Source organism: Anthonomus grandis, chromosome 1 (genome assembly GCF_022605725.1).
Source record: "Anthonomus grandis grandis chromosome 1, icAntGran1.3, whole genome shotgun sequence".
NCBI classification, from domain to species: domain Eukaryota; kingdom Metazoa; phylum Arthropoda; class Insecta; order Coleoptera; family Curculionidae; genus Anthonomus; species Anthonomus grandis.
In genome coordinates this window covers 43306556-43325829 of record NC_065546.1, presented here as the reverse complement: position 1 = coordinate 43325829, position 19274 = coordinate 43306556, and the positions used below count along the sequence as shown (strand labels likewise).

The 19274-nt window shown below is 33.8% G+C and overlaps 1 protein-coding gene across 2 annotated transcripts in view; it reads right to left on the bottom strand.

The window, feature by feature from the left end:
• The window catches only part of LOC126738663 (ankycorbin), a 46409-nt gene that overhangs the window by 5860 nt on the left and 21275 nt on the right, over nt 1–19274 (bottom strand). For both annotated transcript variants that reach the window (XM_050444096.1, XM_050444104.1), the window contains 3 exons: nt 6214–7132; nt 386–1349; nt 13–333 (listed from right to left, as the gene is read on the bottom strand). In XM_050444096.1, coding sequence (XP_050300053.1) covers nt 13–333; nt 386–1349; nt 6214–7132 — 2204 coding nt within the window. The remainder of the gene's footprint in view (nt 1–12; nt 334–385; nt 1350–6213; nt 7133–19274) is intronic.

The following is a 19274-nucleotide window of genomic DNA, read 5'->3' as shown; positions in this document are numbered from 1 at the left end:
AATATCAGTTACCTTCTTATGTTGCTTTGGATGCTTCTGGTGACGGAGGTCATGTTGACGCCGCGCTCGGACATGTTCTTCCACTTGGGGATCCTACTGCTCCTTGGACTCGGCTCGAATCCGGAATCAATTAAATTGCTGCTCTCGTAATCGCTGCCGGCACTTCTGGACTCTCTTCGCCTCGTCTTCTTTGGTTTCTTTTTCACTTTTTTCCTCCTGGTGAGTCCCGAATGCTCTACGTCGGATCCGCTAAGACCTTCGTGGTCGCTACGTACCGACGGTAAGATTGGTACTGAGAGGTTTGAGTCTGGACGGATCTCCTCTTTGAAAAATCTGAAAATTTAGTGAGGTTTAATAAAAAATACCCTCTAGTATGGCTGCTTACCTCTCTCTGCTACTTGTTTCATGAATGTTTGGCAAGGATGGAACTCTAGCATCTGCAGTAGTCTTTTCATGATCCAGTAGCTTATCTAGTTGCCTCTCGCTTTTGGATAATGGGGTGTGAAAAATTGGAGTGGGTATTTTACTTCCCTTTGATGCTTTCAGCTCTTGTTTACCGCGATTTGTGAACTTTGAATCGTCTGATTTTGATCTCGGTTGCTTTTGGAGTTCTCTTGCTTCTTTCTCGCTTAGCACCTTAAAGCTTTTATGGGTTTGTTTTGCAGAAAAACTTTGGTCATCAGAAGTGTACTCTTCATCGGATTTAGTCACATTGCTGTCATCGCCTGCCTCTGCATTTGATCTGAAAACTTTTACGATTGCCGATTGCTCTTTCTCTTTATCACGCTTTCTCGGAAGTTTTGTTGCTTCCTTTTGAGTTTCTTCTGCAACATGTTTTTTACTTCTAGGTTTTCCTACCACCTTAGATACTGGCGACTTTTTGTCTTTAACAGTTACTTCCTGGGGAGACTCTTCGGATTCTGCAGAAGCTGCTTTAGTCTCTTCTTTATCTTTTGCTGTACGCTTTTGGACTTCGTCTTTCATTACTACTGCAGCGGTAGTTAGAGAAGAAATCGTTTCTTTTACACTTTCATGTAAATCCTCTTCTACTGGAAGTGCTTTTAGATCTTCAGGACTTTTAAGTGATACTGAATCTACTGGCTTACTATCACTCGTAACAGTTTGCCTCGTCTTACCATCTTCGCAAATTTCCAACTTTCGCTCCTCTTGAAATACCGTGGTGTCCCCTTGTTCTACTTTTAGCTGTTGGGTGATTGTTGCGCTGGGCTTACGCTCAGTTTCCTCGTCTACACCTTCAGTTGGTTCTTTATCACTATCCACTTTACTAATGATTTCTTCTTCTGAAGGTTCTCTTGCAGCTGGAGAGCTCTCGGTTGTCTTTAAAATACCTTTAAAAAACAAATAATTTAGTATACTAAAGAAATATTTTAAGAGCTACTCAGGCAATCTCTTGCACCTTACTTGATAAGAAAACTGAGAAGAATGCTGAAGCACTAGAGAATAAGATTGTTACGGATTTTTCAAATTAAAAATATTATTACGTTTTGTGCCAATGTTACGTAATCCTAAATTCAGGTATCCTAATTCAATCTAAAGTCATTCAATCAGCCACCGCTTGTATATCTGATGCAATTTTTAGTTTCTCATTGCTGAACAAAATAAGGCAATTAAAGTTCACAATTTAAAATATTTAGCTAAAGAAATTGAGTTGAGGGTTGTGATTTACAAAGTGAATCTTAAGAACCGGAGGGTCGTTCTTTTGCATAACTAAATTAGATATACTAACCACTCAATATTCAACTCTACTCATGAGTGAGTTTGTTACGTCCAAAATATTACCAGTTAAAGAATCAGGTTGTGTGCATGTCGTTAGATGGTTGAAGCAATGTCCACAAAAAGCCCATTATATGCTGCAGTATTGTCGCGGCAAATGGAGAATCGATTTTAATCAATACTGTAGATCTTAGATCTTGCAGAAAAATATTTTCAAGTAAAAGTTAAAAGTTTTGTGATGGACAATGTTGCAAATGTAGAGTAAGGGCGACAAATATGAAATACTTTTTTTAAAACTGCAAAATTATAAGAACTTTTTTATTTTTTTAACACAAAAATATTAAAAGTAGTTAAAAAACATGTTATATTAAGCTATTATAACTTGTATTTGTAAAAAATAAAAACGTCTCAAAAATCGTAATAAAAAAACTAAAATATTAATATTTCCCTTTTTTAAAAATAGGGTCACAAATATGGAATACTAAGTAAACTAAACTAAATACTAAATCTATTGGTAGAAATCGCAAATATAAATGCCAGATACATATGAGGTACATTGCAAATGACACCATGAGTTGCAGGATTTGCACTGTATCCACTGTTTCTCGGATTTTTTGCTTTCCAAAAACTTTCCACCACAAAACAAGCACTCTGGATTATCAGAAACATCCGGAACTTTTTTACCATTTTCGGCAGTACATAATGAATCATTTGAGTCATCATCTGCCACAAAGTCTTCTTCAGAAGAGCTACTTGATTTTTCTGAACTGTATCCCAAATTTTTTGTCTTACGCTTAGCTTGACTTCTTGATGAGATGGCTATTGACGTGCTGGGAGTATCGGAATCAGTCAAGTTTGTTTTACTCTACCCAATTTGTTTTTTAACTTGAAGTTTTGATGTAGTTGAAACAATGTAGATGCTTTTGCGGATGATTCCAATTCTGTTTTGTCAGGTAACGCAGTTATTAGGGCAGCTTTCCCTGCTTTTCGTCCTTGGTTGCTGGTTTTTTTACAAATGATTGGGACAGGCGAGACTATCTCAGGAGTTACAATATTTGTTAGTGGCGTCGGATTTTCAGTATCTTGAGGTACTGGAAGAGGGACAACAGCATCAACTTCATATTTTTCGATAGTTTCGGAGGCAAGAAAGTCAGATTCACGAAAAACATTTGGATTAAGAGGAAAAATTTCGGTGGCTTTAAAACCATTAACAGCAATCTCACCACGCTGAACTCTTAAATAAGCCTTGCCGAAAATTTCCATCACATCAAATGCAGTTACGGGTCTGGCATTTTGTCGTACCCACGTTCTTATCTCCTCACTGTAATGAGCTTTGAATGGTTCCATAAAAGATTTATCATGGGGCTGTGTGTTGAATGTGGCGGTAAGCACACAATCGTAACATTATATTCTCTGGCCATATTAATGACATCAATATTGCGAGTATGCGAGTTATGACCGTCTAATACGAGCATAACTGGAGATTCAGGTGTAGGCTTTACTGTCGCTACAAAGTGTTCAAACCATTTTGTAAAAATGTTATTTTGTATCCACCCTGATGGATGACATTCCAACTTTGTCCCAGTTGGAGCCCCCTGTATAAGCTGCGGGCTTAAGTTTTTTCTGGGGAATATAACTAAGGGTGGAACAAAATTGCCCCCTGCACTCATACAAAATACTACTGTAATTAGTGTACCTCGTTCTGCGGAAGTCATGCTACCAATTTGTCGTTTACCTTTACGTGCAATTACTTCTGGTATCTTTGAAGGCACTCTAGAGAGACCACTCTCGTCAACGTTGAAAACGCGGTCTGCTGAATAGTTATGTTTTTCATATTCATTCGTTAAGATAGTAAAAAATTACTGAACGTTTTCTTTGGAAAAGCCCTTGGCTCTAGCAAAAGATGTACCTATAGGTCTTCTAAATGACAATGTATCTGAGTGCCGTCTCATAAACAGCCTAAGCCAGCCTTTTCCAGCTGTTTCTTTGCCAAAAGGATTTGGCAGATTATTTTTAACAGCAAGCTGATATGCCATATTCCTTATGTCGTTTCTGGTTAGACCAAAATACTTACTTTCCATATGAAGTAAGTACCTTATAAGTTCATCTTCTAGTTTTTTGTAAGCACTGTTGGTCGACCTAGTTTTGTTTCAGCAGAGATATCTGGATCTTCGTTTTTCTGACAGTGTCTAAAAAGGGTTGTTCTGGGAACATTGTTCCCAGAACAAGTTTTGGCTGCCTGCAGGTAACCCATTTTCTATTCCTTAACAGCACAAATTGCTTGTATCATATCATTTTTTTCGTAACATTTTCTTTTTCGACTATTTTTTGACGCCATACTGAAATAAAAAAAATCACATAGTTCTATTTCATCATATAAAAATTGAGGTTTCTAACGCAGAGTACAAGCATAAGATTTAATAGGTTTACAATGGCCTCTCTTCTGTTTATTGCTTTTTTTTGCTTTTTTAGTTACAATAATTGTTATTGATATATTATTTAGTATAAAAGCAAATTTAGAAATGCTTTTATAGCAACAAAATATCACTATTTTAGTATTCTTAATGGGCTCAAAAAATTCCATATTAGTGACCCTCATAACCTAATCTTATAATATTCTAAAAAAATATTTCTATGTTAAAAAACAAACTTGCCTAAAAACTATTGTAAACTATGATGTTTGAACTGTCACAAATGCACAACAGTTTGAATAAAAAATAAGTATTTTATCGCTAACACACGGAAACAGCTAGATCTGCAAAACTTTTATGATGCCGCAAAAAAAATGACTGTCCATGGTGAGCCAACAAAACAAACTAGAGACCGATCGAAAAAAAACCTTAGACGAATGCACTTCGACACTTTCAGCGTGCAATCAATAGAGGGCGCTTGCTACTTTTTCTGGTTTACAACTATTCCATATTTGTCGCCCTTACTCTACTCAAAAATGCGCAGTAGTCTTATGAGTGAAAGCAATATTCTTCAATATGGCGCATTTTCTTAATTTATTGGCAAAAGATCTTGCTCTTCCAGCAGTTACCCAGTCTATCATAAGGGTAATATAATGCTTCAGAAAAAAAGATATCTGGAGATATATCCAGCTGCTCTTTACAAAGAAGCCAGAGGAAAAAAATTGTGATACCCCAAGAAGCAAAAAAGAACATGATACTACCTAGATAGCAGAGGTATTCTCATCCAACTTTACTAAGATAACAAAGATACTATTGATAGTGAAATAATAAAAATCATTAATGATACTCATGTCATAATGAATGCTGTTGAATTGTTACAATGAAGCTCGTATGGCACCAATTGCTATAGCACTGCATCACATGCAATGTACAATTTCCATTGCTGTAGAAATATAGAATTCTTTGGAAATGGCATTAAAGGACCAGCCCACAGGACCATAGTTTCTTGGGAAGAGATTAAATGATATGCAACAAAAACAAGCTTGCCAGTTGATCAATGAGATACACCGAGAATTTTTACCTTTTGTTATGGCACTGATAACTCCAAATGCAGTCCAAACTGCGAAATAGGTTGAAATCCCCAAAAACAGCTAAACTTGTTTTCCTATTTAAATATTTCAATCAAAAGTCGGGTATCCAACAACATAATTTAGATTGGATTTGGGATCAGGCTCCTACATTAGAGACTAGCACACTGATTAATTCATACGGTTCTGATGATGAATCAATTAATTAATTTTCAAAAATAAATATGTTGTTTTTCTTATTAATGAGGCAATGTTTTAGAATGTTTCTTCTTTCATTTATTTTTATATGTTGTTAAAATTATTTCTAAGGATACATATTGTTTTGAGTAATAAAAATATAATTATAAACAATATCTTTGAATTATTTATTAAAGAGTGGAAAGTATAATAACAAAAATTCAATATAAATATCAAGATTTGGATATAATATCTGATATTTTGATATTTATATAAATATCATGATATTTTCGAACCCTGAGTAATACCATAGGATCCTAGGGGAATAATACGGCAAAATGGGGTAAGAATTTATTTTTTTTGAATGATTACTGGTAAATTGTTCTTCATACAACAAAGTTTTTAATTAAATTAAGTTTTAACTTAAATGTTTTAACAGGTATTCACAGCTGTAAATTTTTATTGTATAACTTGTGAATTTTTTGCTATAATCTCTTCTCGTAATATACAGTAATACATTTTGTGAATATTTCTTGTTTAATTTCTGAAACCCAGAGGTATGTATCTAGTAGGAAACGTATAGGTATTTCAGAAATTACAATACGCAAATAGAAAAAGTGACAAATCGAGGAATTTATTTAATATGGGTACAAAAAAGTCCCAATTTAACATTTTTTAAATCTGCCTAAAAAAGTGTAAAATTGGAACTTTTAGTAAAAAATTAAATAAGAATAAAAAAATTTAATTAATTTTAGTAAAAAATTAAGTAAGCTTATAGGTAAAAAACTATTTCAAATGATTACCTTTAAGTTGAACTTCCTCCTTTTCCTTCTCTCCTTCACATATGGTAACTCTTTTGGGTTCTGGATGTACACTGGCCTCAACGACGATCTCTTTAGGTTCATCCACTTCTTCACTGGTATTTGAAATATCTGGTAAGTCTTGCGTTTTCTCCTCGTTTTGCTTGAATGTGTCTATTACAGTATCCATGGTGTCATCGGAAGTTCCTGTACTTTGTCCTAAAAAAGACGTGGATTTTTCTGGAGTATCGAGTTTTTGTGTGGATGATGAGGTTTCGTGAGGAGTATCCTTCTCGCTCGACTTGTCTTTGGTGAGAGTGTTAAATTTGGCGCTTCTGGGTCTTTTTTCTTTTACTAAGGCGGCTCTGGTGTTCCCTAGAACTTGATCAGAAGCTGTCTCTTCAATGGTAACCTCGTTGCTGTGATGGATATTAATTTCAGTTTTCCCATTAACGATGATTTCGCTACTATAATCCAATCGACTAGAACCAACTTTCCTCGGGGATTCTTCTAATGCAGAAGTATTGGTGGCAGTGGTGGCGGTATCAACTTTCCTATCTTTCTTCACTACGTCACTTTCGCTCTCGGACATAGTCACTTTTTTCCTTCTGGTCTTGAAGCTGGATTTCCTCTTGTGGACCTTGCGGGCACTCCGGCCTTCTGGAGGTTTTTCTCGGTCGCTCTCGGAGGTGCTGTCGCCCCAAAAAGTGACGTCATCGCGGATTTGAACACTGAGCGAGCTGGTGACTTGGGCGTCTTGGGTTGGGGCGGTAAGGCGGCTCGCCGGGACGCCCCCGTGGAGTTGGAGGTACTTCGCGGTAGAGCGGAAACCTCTTTGTAGGGCGCAGTCGAGTGGGGTCATGAAGATGTTCTTGGAGGTGCGTAGGATTGGGTTTATGGATGCACCGGAGTCTAGGAGTATCTGAAAAACGGTTTAAAATCACTGTCGAGATAAGTATTTTATCGTCGTTTATACTAGTAAGTGGTAGATCTAGGTGGAAATAAAATACATTTTCATTTTCAAGGTCTTAAGGGAAACCTGATTATCGAAGGTTTAAAATCACTGCCGAGATAAATATTTTATTATTTCTTAACTGATTTTATGATCAAATTACTTTCTAAAAAAAATACACAGATCTTCAAAAGTCTTGACTTGCCTTCTTATCTTGGTGTAGAAATAAACAACAATATGTGTGTACAAATTGTCGACGATATATAGGCATTTATAAAATAAAGCATTCGATCGATTAAATTTTTGGTAAATCAGGCACTGAAAGGCAGAATCATCTGAACACTTCGTGAAACCAGAGGAGATCGCAACTGTCTACATTACTGAATATAAGCTGGTGTCCTACTGTGCCAGATGGGAAAGGAACCATGGTGGAGTAGCAATTTATATCAAGGATGACCTGAAAGCCGTTAGCCGTCCTGATTTGGTAGAAAAAACCTGTGAAATGGTATATGAAGTAGCTGCTGCTGAACTGAAGTCTTTGGACCTCATTATTTTGACTGTGTACCGTCCTCTAAGTGGTGTTTTTAATGTATTTTGTGAGAATCATAGAGTCAGCGCGTCCTTAGAAATTTCAAATGCAATTTTAGTAATAATACAAGTAGTAAATCAATATAGAAATATTGAAAAGAAACATCAACAAATATTTCAGCAGAGTTTTAATATAGCTGACGACATTCTATTAAACATAAACAAACCTCCTGTAACTCCTTCGCACTATCTCTAACTCTTAAATATTCAAATTCCTCGTCATGGTTTTTTACTTGGGGAAGTTAGATTTATCGAAATCAGAAATGCTATTGATAGTCTAAAATATAAATATTTTAGAGACATTTATAGCTTTTTAGTTATCTTAAAAAAAAATAAAAAACACCTTAATAAAACCACTTACCTATTTAATAAATTCCTGTATAAAAGAAGGGGTTTACCCATGTGTCTTAAAGATTTCTAAAGTCATACCAATCTCCAAGAAGGGAACTACGGAGGAATTGAGCAACTATACCCATTACATTAGTGCCTGCCATATCAAAAATCTTTAAGCTTTTGCTTGAAAACCAAATCTACTCGTATTTTGAGAACAACAAACTTTTTACCAACAAACAATTTGGGTTTAGGCAACAAAGGCCTATAGTTACAGCACTTCTCTCTATGATGGAGTATATAGTCGGGGGCTTAGAAGATGGTGACTGGCAATCCTAAAAATTTACTTTCAAACTTGAAGCACTACGGATTTGATGGGCTAAGCTTGAAATTGTTGAATATTTTCCTGAACCAAAATTGCTTTCTCTAAAGACAACAAATCTAGCCCCTTAACAGTCAAACATGGGGTCTATTCTAGGCCCTCTTATTATTTTAATATATATAAACGATATCGAAACATCTGTTGCCAATGAGTTAGTTCTCTTTGCTGAGGATATAACTGACCTGGCAAGAAGTCAAAATTTGAAATTTCTCGTTAATGAAATGAAAAATGGTCTCAATCAAATTCCATTGAGAAAATGAGGAAATGGTTTTTAATCTCAGGGAAGTTGATAAGGAATATGGGGCAGGTGATCTCGGTGCACAGTCTGCAGGGCTTTAGGGTGTGTATTTTGATAGTACATTAGTATTGGTTTACACGTTGACCAAATATCCCGCAAATAAAATTCATATCATAATCATTCATATCCAATTATATATTTCTTAAGAAGTATCAGAATGCATGTCGATCACAGCATCTTGTTGACTGTATATCATTCCCTGTTCAAATCGCATTGTGACTATGCAATATTTGCCTGTTGTATAATACTCAATAACATACTCAAAGTGAATGTCGTTACCATAACAGTCGACTTAAAACTGATCAGGCTAAGCTGTTTAAGACTAAACAGGCCATTTAAGCAATTTTTTTTAATAAATTACCTGGTAAAGTAAGAGAAATTTTTATCGTATACTACTGTTATTATTACTAACTGATTTTATAACATTTTATGCTAAAATTTATACAGGGTCGATTAAAATTAGTGGTCAGCAAAGATAAAAATGTCATAACTTTTTTTCTGGTTTCCTTTTAATTATTTGGATAGTAAAATTAAAAAGAACCAACATTTTTACATAAAAAAGGTACTCTTGACTTATTCCGTTAGAAGCCTCTGGTTTCAAGAAATTTTTTGTTTTTTTGTTATGTTTGGTATTTTCAGATTTTTTTTCTTAGCTAATAAGTTAATTGTTTTAATTTTTCTCAATTATTTACAATTTCGAAATAAAATATTAAACACAGAAAACAGTTCTTGATCATAAAATTAAGTATTTGTAATAGTCTTATTTCATATTTATACCTGGTGATTTGTGACATACCTTTTGATGTTATTAAACGTGATCAAAAATACTTTGAGTGTAGGTTGCAAAACATGTATGTCTTATTATTTCAAAAACGGGCGCTCCTATCGAAATAAGACAAGAGCACCTTTTTCATGTAAAAATGTTGGTTCTTTTTAATTTTACTATCCAAATAATTAAAAAGTAACCAAAAAAAAGGTTATGACATTTTTATCTTTGCTGACCACTAATTTTAATCGACCCTGTATAAATTTTAGCATAAAATGTTATAAAATCAGTTAGTAACAATAACAGTAGTATACGATAAAAATTTCGAAAAATAACGACCAGGCGTTTCGAAAATATTAACAAAAAACCATCTTCAATAGGAATTATAAAACACCCTGTAACATGAAAACGATTCACTTTTCGAGATTCCTGTATATGAAGTTTTTGTCTTATTTTTAGACAAAGATGCAGCTGGTAAAATATTGCGATGTAATTTCCGGACACCCTGTATAAGAAGCCTCATTGCCGACAGTAGTCAGTTGTTGTCAGTTCAGTGAAGTAAAGCTTGAATTATTGGCGCGATATTTAAATATTTATAAATACAGTAAAAATAAATATCTCTAATTGTCGTGACTTATTGTGTTTTCGAAGAAAAGTATGTAAATAAATTAGTTGATTTTAAGGTATATGGCTTTGCCCGCTCTGAAAATTACTAATTTGAACATATCTGGTTTTGACAATGGAAATATATTAGTATAGAAGCAACAGATGCATATACTGCTTTGCCACCTTAAAAACTCGGTTAAAATACTTACTTTCATGTCATTAGCACGAAAAGGCCAAAATCGAACATATATGGTTTTGCCATCTGTATACAGGAATATAGCACAGAAATAGATGTGGGACAAAAAGTGTAGGGAAATTAACACTTATATAGGCATAAAAAGGGGTCAGGATCTTGGAAATTCATGAAAAAGATAAGGGAAATGTCCAAACTATACCAACAAAGTAATGGACCGATCAATATCAAAACTGTTGACTGAAAATAGAGAGGAATATTTGTTAAACGGTCTGGCTGCAGGTCCAAAAGGAATTCCCGCTGAATTGATCTAATGTAAAAATATCAGAACAATTATTGTAACAACTGGATTACTGTTCATGCAGAATGAAAAGTGGCATATCCAGTAACCGCCTAAAGTTCCGCATAATTCGATAAAAATTAGAGACATGATTTTTTGAGAAAACGCTCGGACCCGTCGATTTTTATTTTAAGTTGCGCATTATTTCACATAAATTTTTGTATACAGAGCGGAACAAAAAAAAGATATGACGTCATCGGTCATTTTTTTAAATGAAATGCTATATTTTTTATTGCATTTATGAAATATAGGCAAAATTCCAAGCAAGTTTCGTATAACACACTTTATCTTAAAACTCAACTGTTTCCGAAATATTTACATTTAAATAACCAGAAAACAAATAAGTACGTATATTTACAAATTAAGGTAAAATTGAGGATAAAAAAATGTTATAAACACTGCCAATTGTTTCTATTTCCATGGATGCACTTGTAAAGAATCTCCATTTTCGAATGTCACTGTCAGTTCGAAAATTAATAGTTTTTATCAGAATAAATTATGGCTAATTTAACGGAAACCCAACGAATTGAAATTTTGATGATGCTAGGGTACGGGGATCGAGTGCGCACGCAAAAAGAAGTAAGTGAACTGTTTAATGCCAAATAGCCAAATCATCCTATTTCTCAGTCAACAGTTAGTAGAATAGAGCACAAAAAGTCAAAAAAACTTCAGGTCATGTTAGGGATTTGCCAAGATCAGGTCGTCCAAAAATTTCTGAAGAAACAAAATTAAACGTTCTGCTCTCCGTCGAAGAAAATCCAAATAATGCAACTTCACAAATTTCAGTTAATAATAATAATGCGGGAACGTCTGTAAGACGCATCTTAAAAGCAAATGAATACCACCCTTATAAAATTAGACTAATACACGAATTAAATGAGGATGATCCTAATCGAAGAAACCAATTTTGCGAGCAAATGATGAACATTTGCAATAATAACGAGTTTTGTTTTCGGATGAAACAACTTATTGTTTAAACGGTGTCGTAAATCGGCAAAATTGTCGGTACTGGTCAGTGTCAAATCCACACTGAGCAACTGAGGCTCATACACAGTACCGTAAAACTATTAATGTTTGGGCTGGTATCGTGGAAAATAAAGTAATAGGGCCATACTTTTTCGAAGAAAACTTAACAGGACAACGCTATTTGAATTTTCTTCAAGAAGATCTTATCCCTGCTTTGGGGCTACCCTATAGACGAACAAGACCCTGCTGTCCCGACAGATAATTTATGAATTCAGCAAGACGGCGCACCGCCACATTTCTTTCGAGATGTCCGTAATTACTTGGGTTCAGTGTTCCCAGGAAGATGGATAGTACGAAGAGGGCCAATAGAGTGGCCGGCCAGGTCACCAGACCTAAATCCCTGCGACTATTTTCTATGGGGGTACCTGAAAAGTAAAGATTATATTGAGAAGCCATACAACGTAGAAGATTTGAAAAATAGAATTAGATATGAAATTAGACGTATATCATCCGAAATAATTGATAGTGTTTTACATGAGTTTGTAAACCGTATTGCTTTCTTGAAGTAAATGGGGATCAGTTTGAACACTTGATACATTAATAAGAGTTTTCACAGTTTATAACATTTTATCCTGCATTTTATCTTAATTTGTAAATAGACGTACTTACTTGCTTTCTTGTTGGTTAAATGTAAATATTTCTGAAACAGTTGAGTTTTGAGATAAGGTGTGGTATACGAAACTCGCTTGGAATTTATTTGCCTATATTTCATAAATCCAATAAAAAACATAGCATTCCATTAAAAAAAATGACCGATGACGTCATATCTTTTTTTTGTTCCACCCTGTATACAAAAATTTATGTGAAATAATGCGCAAGTTAAAATAAAAATTGACGGGTCCGAGCGTTTTTTCAAAAAATCAAGTCTCTAATTTTTATGGAATTTATGCGGAACTTTAGGCTCTCTGTTTAGGCTCTCTGTAACAATGGCAGAGAAAGTGTAATATCACGGACATTGGCGACACTTGCTTTTATACTTCACGATAACGAAGACAATATATGGCGCGAAAATTGCAAGAATAGAATAATAACTGGAAACTGAAAATCAATACACAGAAAACGAAATATCTCCCACTAGGAGCAGAACCATCTAACATCCAATTAGATATAGACGAAGTAATTACTTGCAACATTAACATTTATCTTGGTGTGGAGTTTGACTCTTCTGTAAAAGACGATAGAAAAAATAAAGAAAAGAATTATACAAGCGAGAAGAATTATAAATTTAAAAAAAAATACAGTAAAATAAATATTTTACACTAAGACTTACGTCATAACTTTCACTACAAGTAAACCCACTTTTTCGCTTCTTCGAGCCCATCCTTCCCACCCAAACGACGAGTTTCCACTAGAAAACCAAGAAAATTACTATCGCCCTCCTAGGAACTGTTACAAACAACCCCTTATCCCTTTAAGTTTGCGTGCGCGTTAAATGTAGGTTAATATACGTTAACCCGGTTGGTATTTTTTCAGAAATCTATAGGACCTACTGACCATTTATCGTATAACCTTATTTAACCAAGATTTAATGATACTCTCTAAAATTTGGATTTGGGAATTAATCACGTAAGACCTTGACTAATTTAAATGGACATGATAGCCATCTTACTTATTATTACAAAACGATAAGGGTAGCCTAAAGGTCAAGGGAAATTATGTTCAAGCCGGACTATGAATAAGTTAACAAGGTTACGTGAATTATTACGGTAAACTTGCAAAGGTTAAATTTAGAAAAATGATAAATGGTGATTCGAGAGATTAGAATAAATTTTTTAAGTAACTTTTCTATTTTTATACAATAAAGAGTGAAAAGCTGCCGCCCTCTAAAGTAATCACGACTTTTCCCTTACCAATTCAAATGTTTATCACAGTAAAGATTTTTCAGCTGAAAGATTTATCTTTACAGTGTCCTATCTCCTTAGAAATGATAAAATATGTATATTTATTTGCGGAAATAAATCACAGAAATGATTCTCTTATAGACGTGGGCATGAAATTAAAAAAAAATAATCAGGGCTGTGATTTTAATACTGCGATCCCTGCTTATTAGTTAAGAAAAATTGTTTTTCTACTTATAGGCGAAAAAAAAACAGTTAAGTTATTTCAAAATTTCGATGCTTGGCTGAAAAAAAGATTTTTTTTTTAAATGTATGGAAATAATTTAAAAAAAAGCAGCAGAATGTTGGAAGAAGGTGAATTTTATCTAAATACTGTCAAAAAAACTTATTTAATCGGATTAACAGTTTAGGAATTTAAACACTCATTTTGAGCTTTGGGTGGCGCCATTGGTGCCTCAGAATGTTCATCTCAAACTTTTTGGCGACTAACTTTAGATCTATTGAACTTAGAATCACAGAACAACTTTCTCTTGAAAGATAATTATATTTTTAATAAATCTTGTAGATACCTTAAATTCTCTAAATGCATTAAAAGGGCAGTTATCAAGCCTCAAATGCCTCCAAGTACTGGCAAAGGGAGTATGATAACAAAAATTGGTCATAACTCACTTAATATTGTTTTCACGGCTCCTCCTTGAATCGTAACTAGTAAATAAATGTTTTTCATCTAAATTATATAAATGTGAAACTTATGTTCAATAACGTGTTATAATTTAAAATCAGAATTTCATTGAACTTATTTTTTTGTAACATTAGAACTTAAAAAAAATCACAGCTGTGATTTCATCTAAGGTGGTGAAATAATAGAATATTTATTTGGTTTTCGAATGTTCGAAAACTCAACGGCGTATAAACCAATTTAAAAAATATTACACAACAGTGATTTAAAAAATTAATTCCCTCAAACTCAATTAGGAAAAATTGTCTCAGCACTGCTTTGAAAGATTGATGAATACATCTTGTTTACGAAAAAAAAATTCTATATCCTCAAACTTATAAAAAATTTATTTTAGCAGTGATTTAAAAGGTTCACAGATTTAAAAGTAAAACAATGTTTTCTTTTATTTTTATGCAATTCATGAAATAAAGTTTCTCCAAGGACTTGAAAACTAGGGCGATTTACGGAACACTAAAAAGTTTATACTCCTCGACATTTAGATGGCGCTAAGAATGCAAAACTACTTAAATTAATTATTATTAAATTATATCATATAAAATACGACAACTTTTCATAGTTCTTTAGGTTACACAGAATTTCATTTTTACTTCTGCCAAAAAAATAACTTTCATTAATCAAATTTTGCGAAAACAAAATTGATCTGTACTCATATTTCGCACAAAAATTTTCCAGTTGTTTAGTTCAGTGTGTTGTGTGTCAGCTGTGATTAGTTTTTATTCGAGTGTATTGACACTGCGATATAGCAAAAAAATCTAAAAAAGCAGTGAATTATATTGTTGTAAAAGAATTGAGATATAAGCAGTAAAAACTTTGAATCGAATATAGACATTGGCGACATTGCATTTGAATAAATAGTTATTGCAATAAACTTTTTTGGTGAAAATGACAAGTGCAAATGTAAAAAAAAGCGAGAATTGAATTCTAAGAAGAAGCTGTTGTGTTAAATGTGTATAGCAAAAGTTCGAATGGTCTTCGTAACAAGTGACCCCATCAGAAGTGAAAGCTTAAGCATAATTTAATGATAAACTGCTTGGGTTAAACTAAGTTAATTAATAATTTAGCTTTATCATAGTATAAAAATATTAGTAATAAATATATAGGTATACAGATCGTGTCTTCGTTCGATACTTATATGAAATCGCATAGAGGCGAAATTTTGCGCGACGTTGCGCGTGTACGAGTGCCTGCGACAGAGCACCGCCCCGGCCGGCTCAAGGACGGGATTAGTAAACATCTGACTTTCGTAAGAGCTGCGTCGTTTGGCGAAAAAAATGTCCCAAAATATAACGCGAAAATCCAGTAATTTTTAAAATATTTATTCTAATACGGGTTTTACAGACATGACAATGTGTAAAACCCTCATAGAATTGTAATCTTAAAATGTTAAATATGCTGTGTTTTGCATAATGAAAATTAAAGCGTTATTCTAATAAAAAATAAAATATCTATAACTCTGATAAAGATATAATAAAAAATCAGAAATAAAACTCTAATAAACAAACTTAACAACATATCATTTTTTTAAATAAAAGGCTTAAATAAACCGCCTTCTTTCGCTAAACAAAAACTTAACCTATCGTAAAAGATATTTCGCACCTCCAAAAGAGTTTCAGGTAAAATGGAATTGGCACCTTCGAAAATTTTATTTCGCAACTCCTCTAAATTTGTTAGGAAAAGTATTCGTTAACAATTCTTTTACCTTAGCCGCGTTATGAGCAGGACAGCCATCTTGCTGAAAATAAACTTCCAGGTCTACATCAGATGGGATTTGAATGGCAGGAAGAACTTGCTTTTGCAGCAACTCAAGGTACTTTTGGCCGTGTAAAGTGTCATCAATAAAAAATGGCCCTATAACATTGTCGCCCAAAATACCTGCCCAAACATTCAATTTCTGAGGATACTGGGTACGAAACTGAAAACTTCTGTGCTCGTTTTCCTGAGACCAATAACGAACAATGGAAGGATTGTGTTTGCCATGTAATGGAAAAGAAGATTCATCAGAAAGCAAAATATTTTTTAAAAAATATTCGTTTTCATTTGCCTTTTCCATCATGGTTTCACAAAATTCCATTCTTCGCCACTGGTCTTCAGGAAATATTTCCTGAGTTTTTGAATACTTGAAACATTTGTACCCATATTTTTTCCAGATACGAGCAACAGCTTTTTTGCTCATTCCCAGTTCCTCTCCAACACTTCTAGTGGACCGTGTCGAATCAAGTTCTAGGGTACTGCAAACCATTTCTTCCCGCTGTTCTATATCCTGGACCACTTCAACAGGTGGTTCTTGACGTTTTGTGTGGCATTTTTTACAATCTTGAAGACAAAAAGATGTCTCAAAATTTGTAACCACATTTAAAACCGTTTTTGCACAAGGAATCGGTCTATTCTCAAATGTCATGGAAAACAAATCTCTACATTGTACTGCCCACTTGCCTCCATAAAACCATTTAATTGGACTTTTTCGGAAGGGGTATAAACAGCCATAGTGAAAAAACATGAAAATAACGCTCAAAAATTATTAATGCAATGTGCAGTAACACAGCAAAGTGAGGTCTGCTGACTCCCGGTTCAAAAAATAAAAACGAAAAATTCCGCCGCCTGCAAGCCGCAACCAAGCGGTGTTGAAATTATTTTTGGTAATACGTAGCTCACGATAACACGATCTGTATAACTTAGTAATGTATCTCTTAGACTGACACCACTATTGTATGGCCAAATCATATTTTGTATTATATTTTTGAAATCAATAAATTCTCTTTGTATTTCTTTCCATATGAGTCCAAGATGTATAGGACATTCATATAAAGAACTGATTATTTTTGATCGCATAGAGCAGCAGCCGCCAACACAATATGCTGATGGACTGAAAGTTAAAAACTACGCCCAGGTCTTTACTAATACCATAAGATTTAATTTTTTTAATGATTTTGAACATTAATACTTCAAAATATGCTCTCTATGTCTAGACATTGGATTCCAAAATAAATTACCCAGCAGTAAAGCTCAATACGGAGCAGAATTCATCTTGTTTCTGTATAGACTTTTTGACAGCCTCAATGTCAAAACTTACTCCAAATGCGACGACAAACATGAGAGAAGAGCAATTTCAGCAGATTCAAAGCATGAGTAATTTTACAAATCTTCGAGCTTGAAATTTTCAAAGGCAAATGGTAACCACTGTAAAGTTTACTTTTAACATATTTACTTATTACCTCTTTCATTACTAATTTGTTTGTAGTTATTTAATTAATAATATTTACTAAGGAACACTAGTGAATTGAGTAGGAAGTAATTTTATAAAAGTTTTATTGCCTTTATACATTGACTATAACCTTATGGCAAAAGTAAGTTTATACATTATGGAATGTGGAAGAATTTTTATATTATCTAATATTTTAACAAGCATGTATAACTGTTAATTTTAATTGTATATATTTTTTTAAATACAGTTAGTAATATATTTGTTAATTTTTTATTTTTTGTTTCTGCAGCTATACTGTTTACTTGTTGCCTCTTTCATTGCTGATTTGTTGATAGTTATATAATGTATAATATTTACTAGGGAACATTACTGGTGAGTTGAGTATGCAGCAATTTCTTGGTGATTTTATTGAATCCTTATTCACATTTAAACATTTACTATAACTTTTTGTAACACCCTGAATAAATCCTAACTTACAAAATTTGTTCTTCATATAAAAGAGCTTCAAATTAATTTAAGTTATAAGTTAATACATTATGGAAGAATTTTTATATTTTATTTAATGTTTTAACAAGTGAGTACAACCTGTTAATTTTTATTGTATAATTTGTGCATTTTTTGCTATAATCTCTTCTTATAATATAGTAATACATTTTTTGAATATTTCTTGCTTAATTTCTAAAACCCAAACCTATGTATCTAATAGGAAATGTATGGGTATTTCAGAAATTGTAGTACGCAAATAGAAAAAGTGACAAATCGAGGAGTTTATTTAATATGGGGACAAAAAAGTCCCGATTTAACACTTTTTCAATCTGGCTACTATAATTTCGAAAGAAACACTAGTTTCTCACTAGTTTAAAGTGCACGGTATAGTAGAGCAAAATTCAAATTTGGCGCCATAACCAAATTTTACATTAGCCGCTATTATGCGTCACACGCCCATTTTCACTTCCGGTTAAGAGTATTCCTCGACATTCAGAGGGCGCAACAGCCAAACGGCGTTCCAGTGTTCTACTGGCTCTTATGGGAGTTTCCTATTTAAAAAGTATTAATCTATGAATTCATTATGAATAGACTCACGCCGGAGCAACGTTTGCAAATTGTTCAAATTTATTATAAAAGACATGGTTCAATCCGAGAAACACATCGGGCATTACTTGAGTTTTATATCGCTCATAATCGTCCTTTAGAGCGATTAATTCGAGAAACTGTTGATCGTTTTCGCAATACTTTTACTCTAATCGACAATACGCGTCCCGTAAGACGACGTACAGCGTAGTGTTGATAATAATTGAAATGTGTCAATTCATCGTCGTTCTCAATAAGTGAACTTGTTTCCATCCACTTTATCGAAAATTTTGTGCAAAGATCTCAGGTTGCCAACATATAAAATTCGACTTGTCCAGGAGTTAAAACCCCAGGATCATCTTTTGCGCCGTACATTAGCTGAATGGGTGGAAGAAATTGAAGAACTGCTGTTCATTTGATATGAAAATTTTGTTCAGTGATGAGGCTAAATGGCTATGTGGCGATGAGAATCCACGAGCTATTGTCGGAACCTCTTTATATCCAGAAAAACTCACCGTCTGATACCGTTTATGGGCTGGTGAAATTATTGGTCTTTATGTCTGCAGAAATGCTGAATCAGCTGGTCAGAATATTACAGTAAACGGTGAGCGATACAGAGACATGATTACCAACTTTTTTGTGGCTCAATTGGAAGGCGTTGCAGAAATGTAGTTTCAGCAGGACGATGCCACATGCCATACAGCGCACCAAACAATTATTTTAAGGCAAGAAA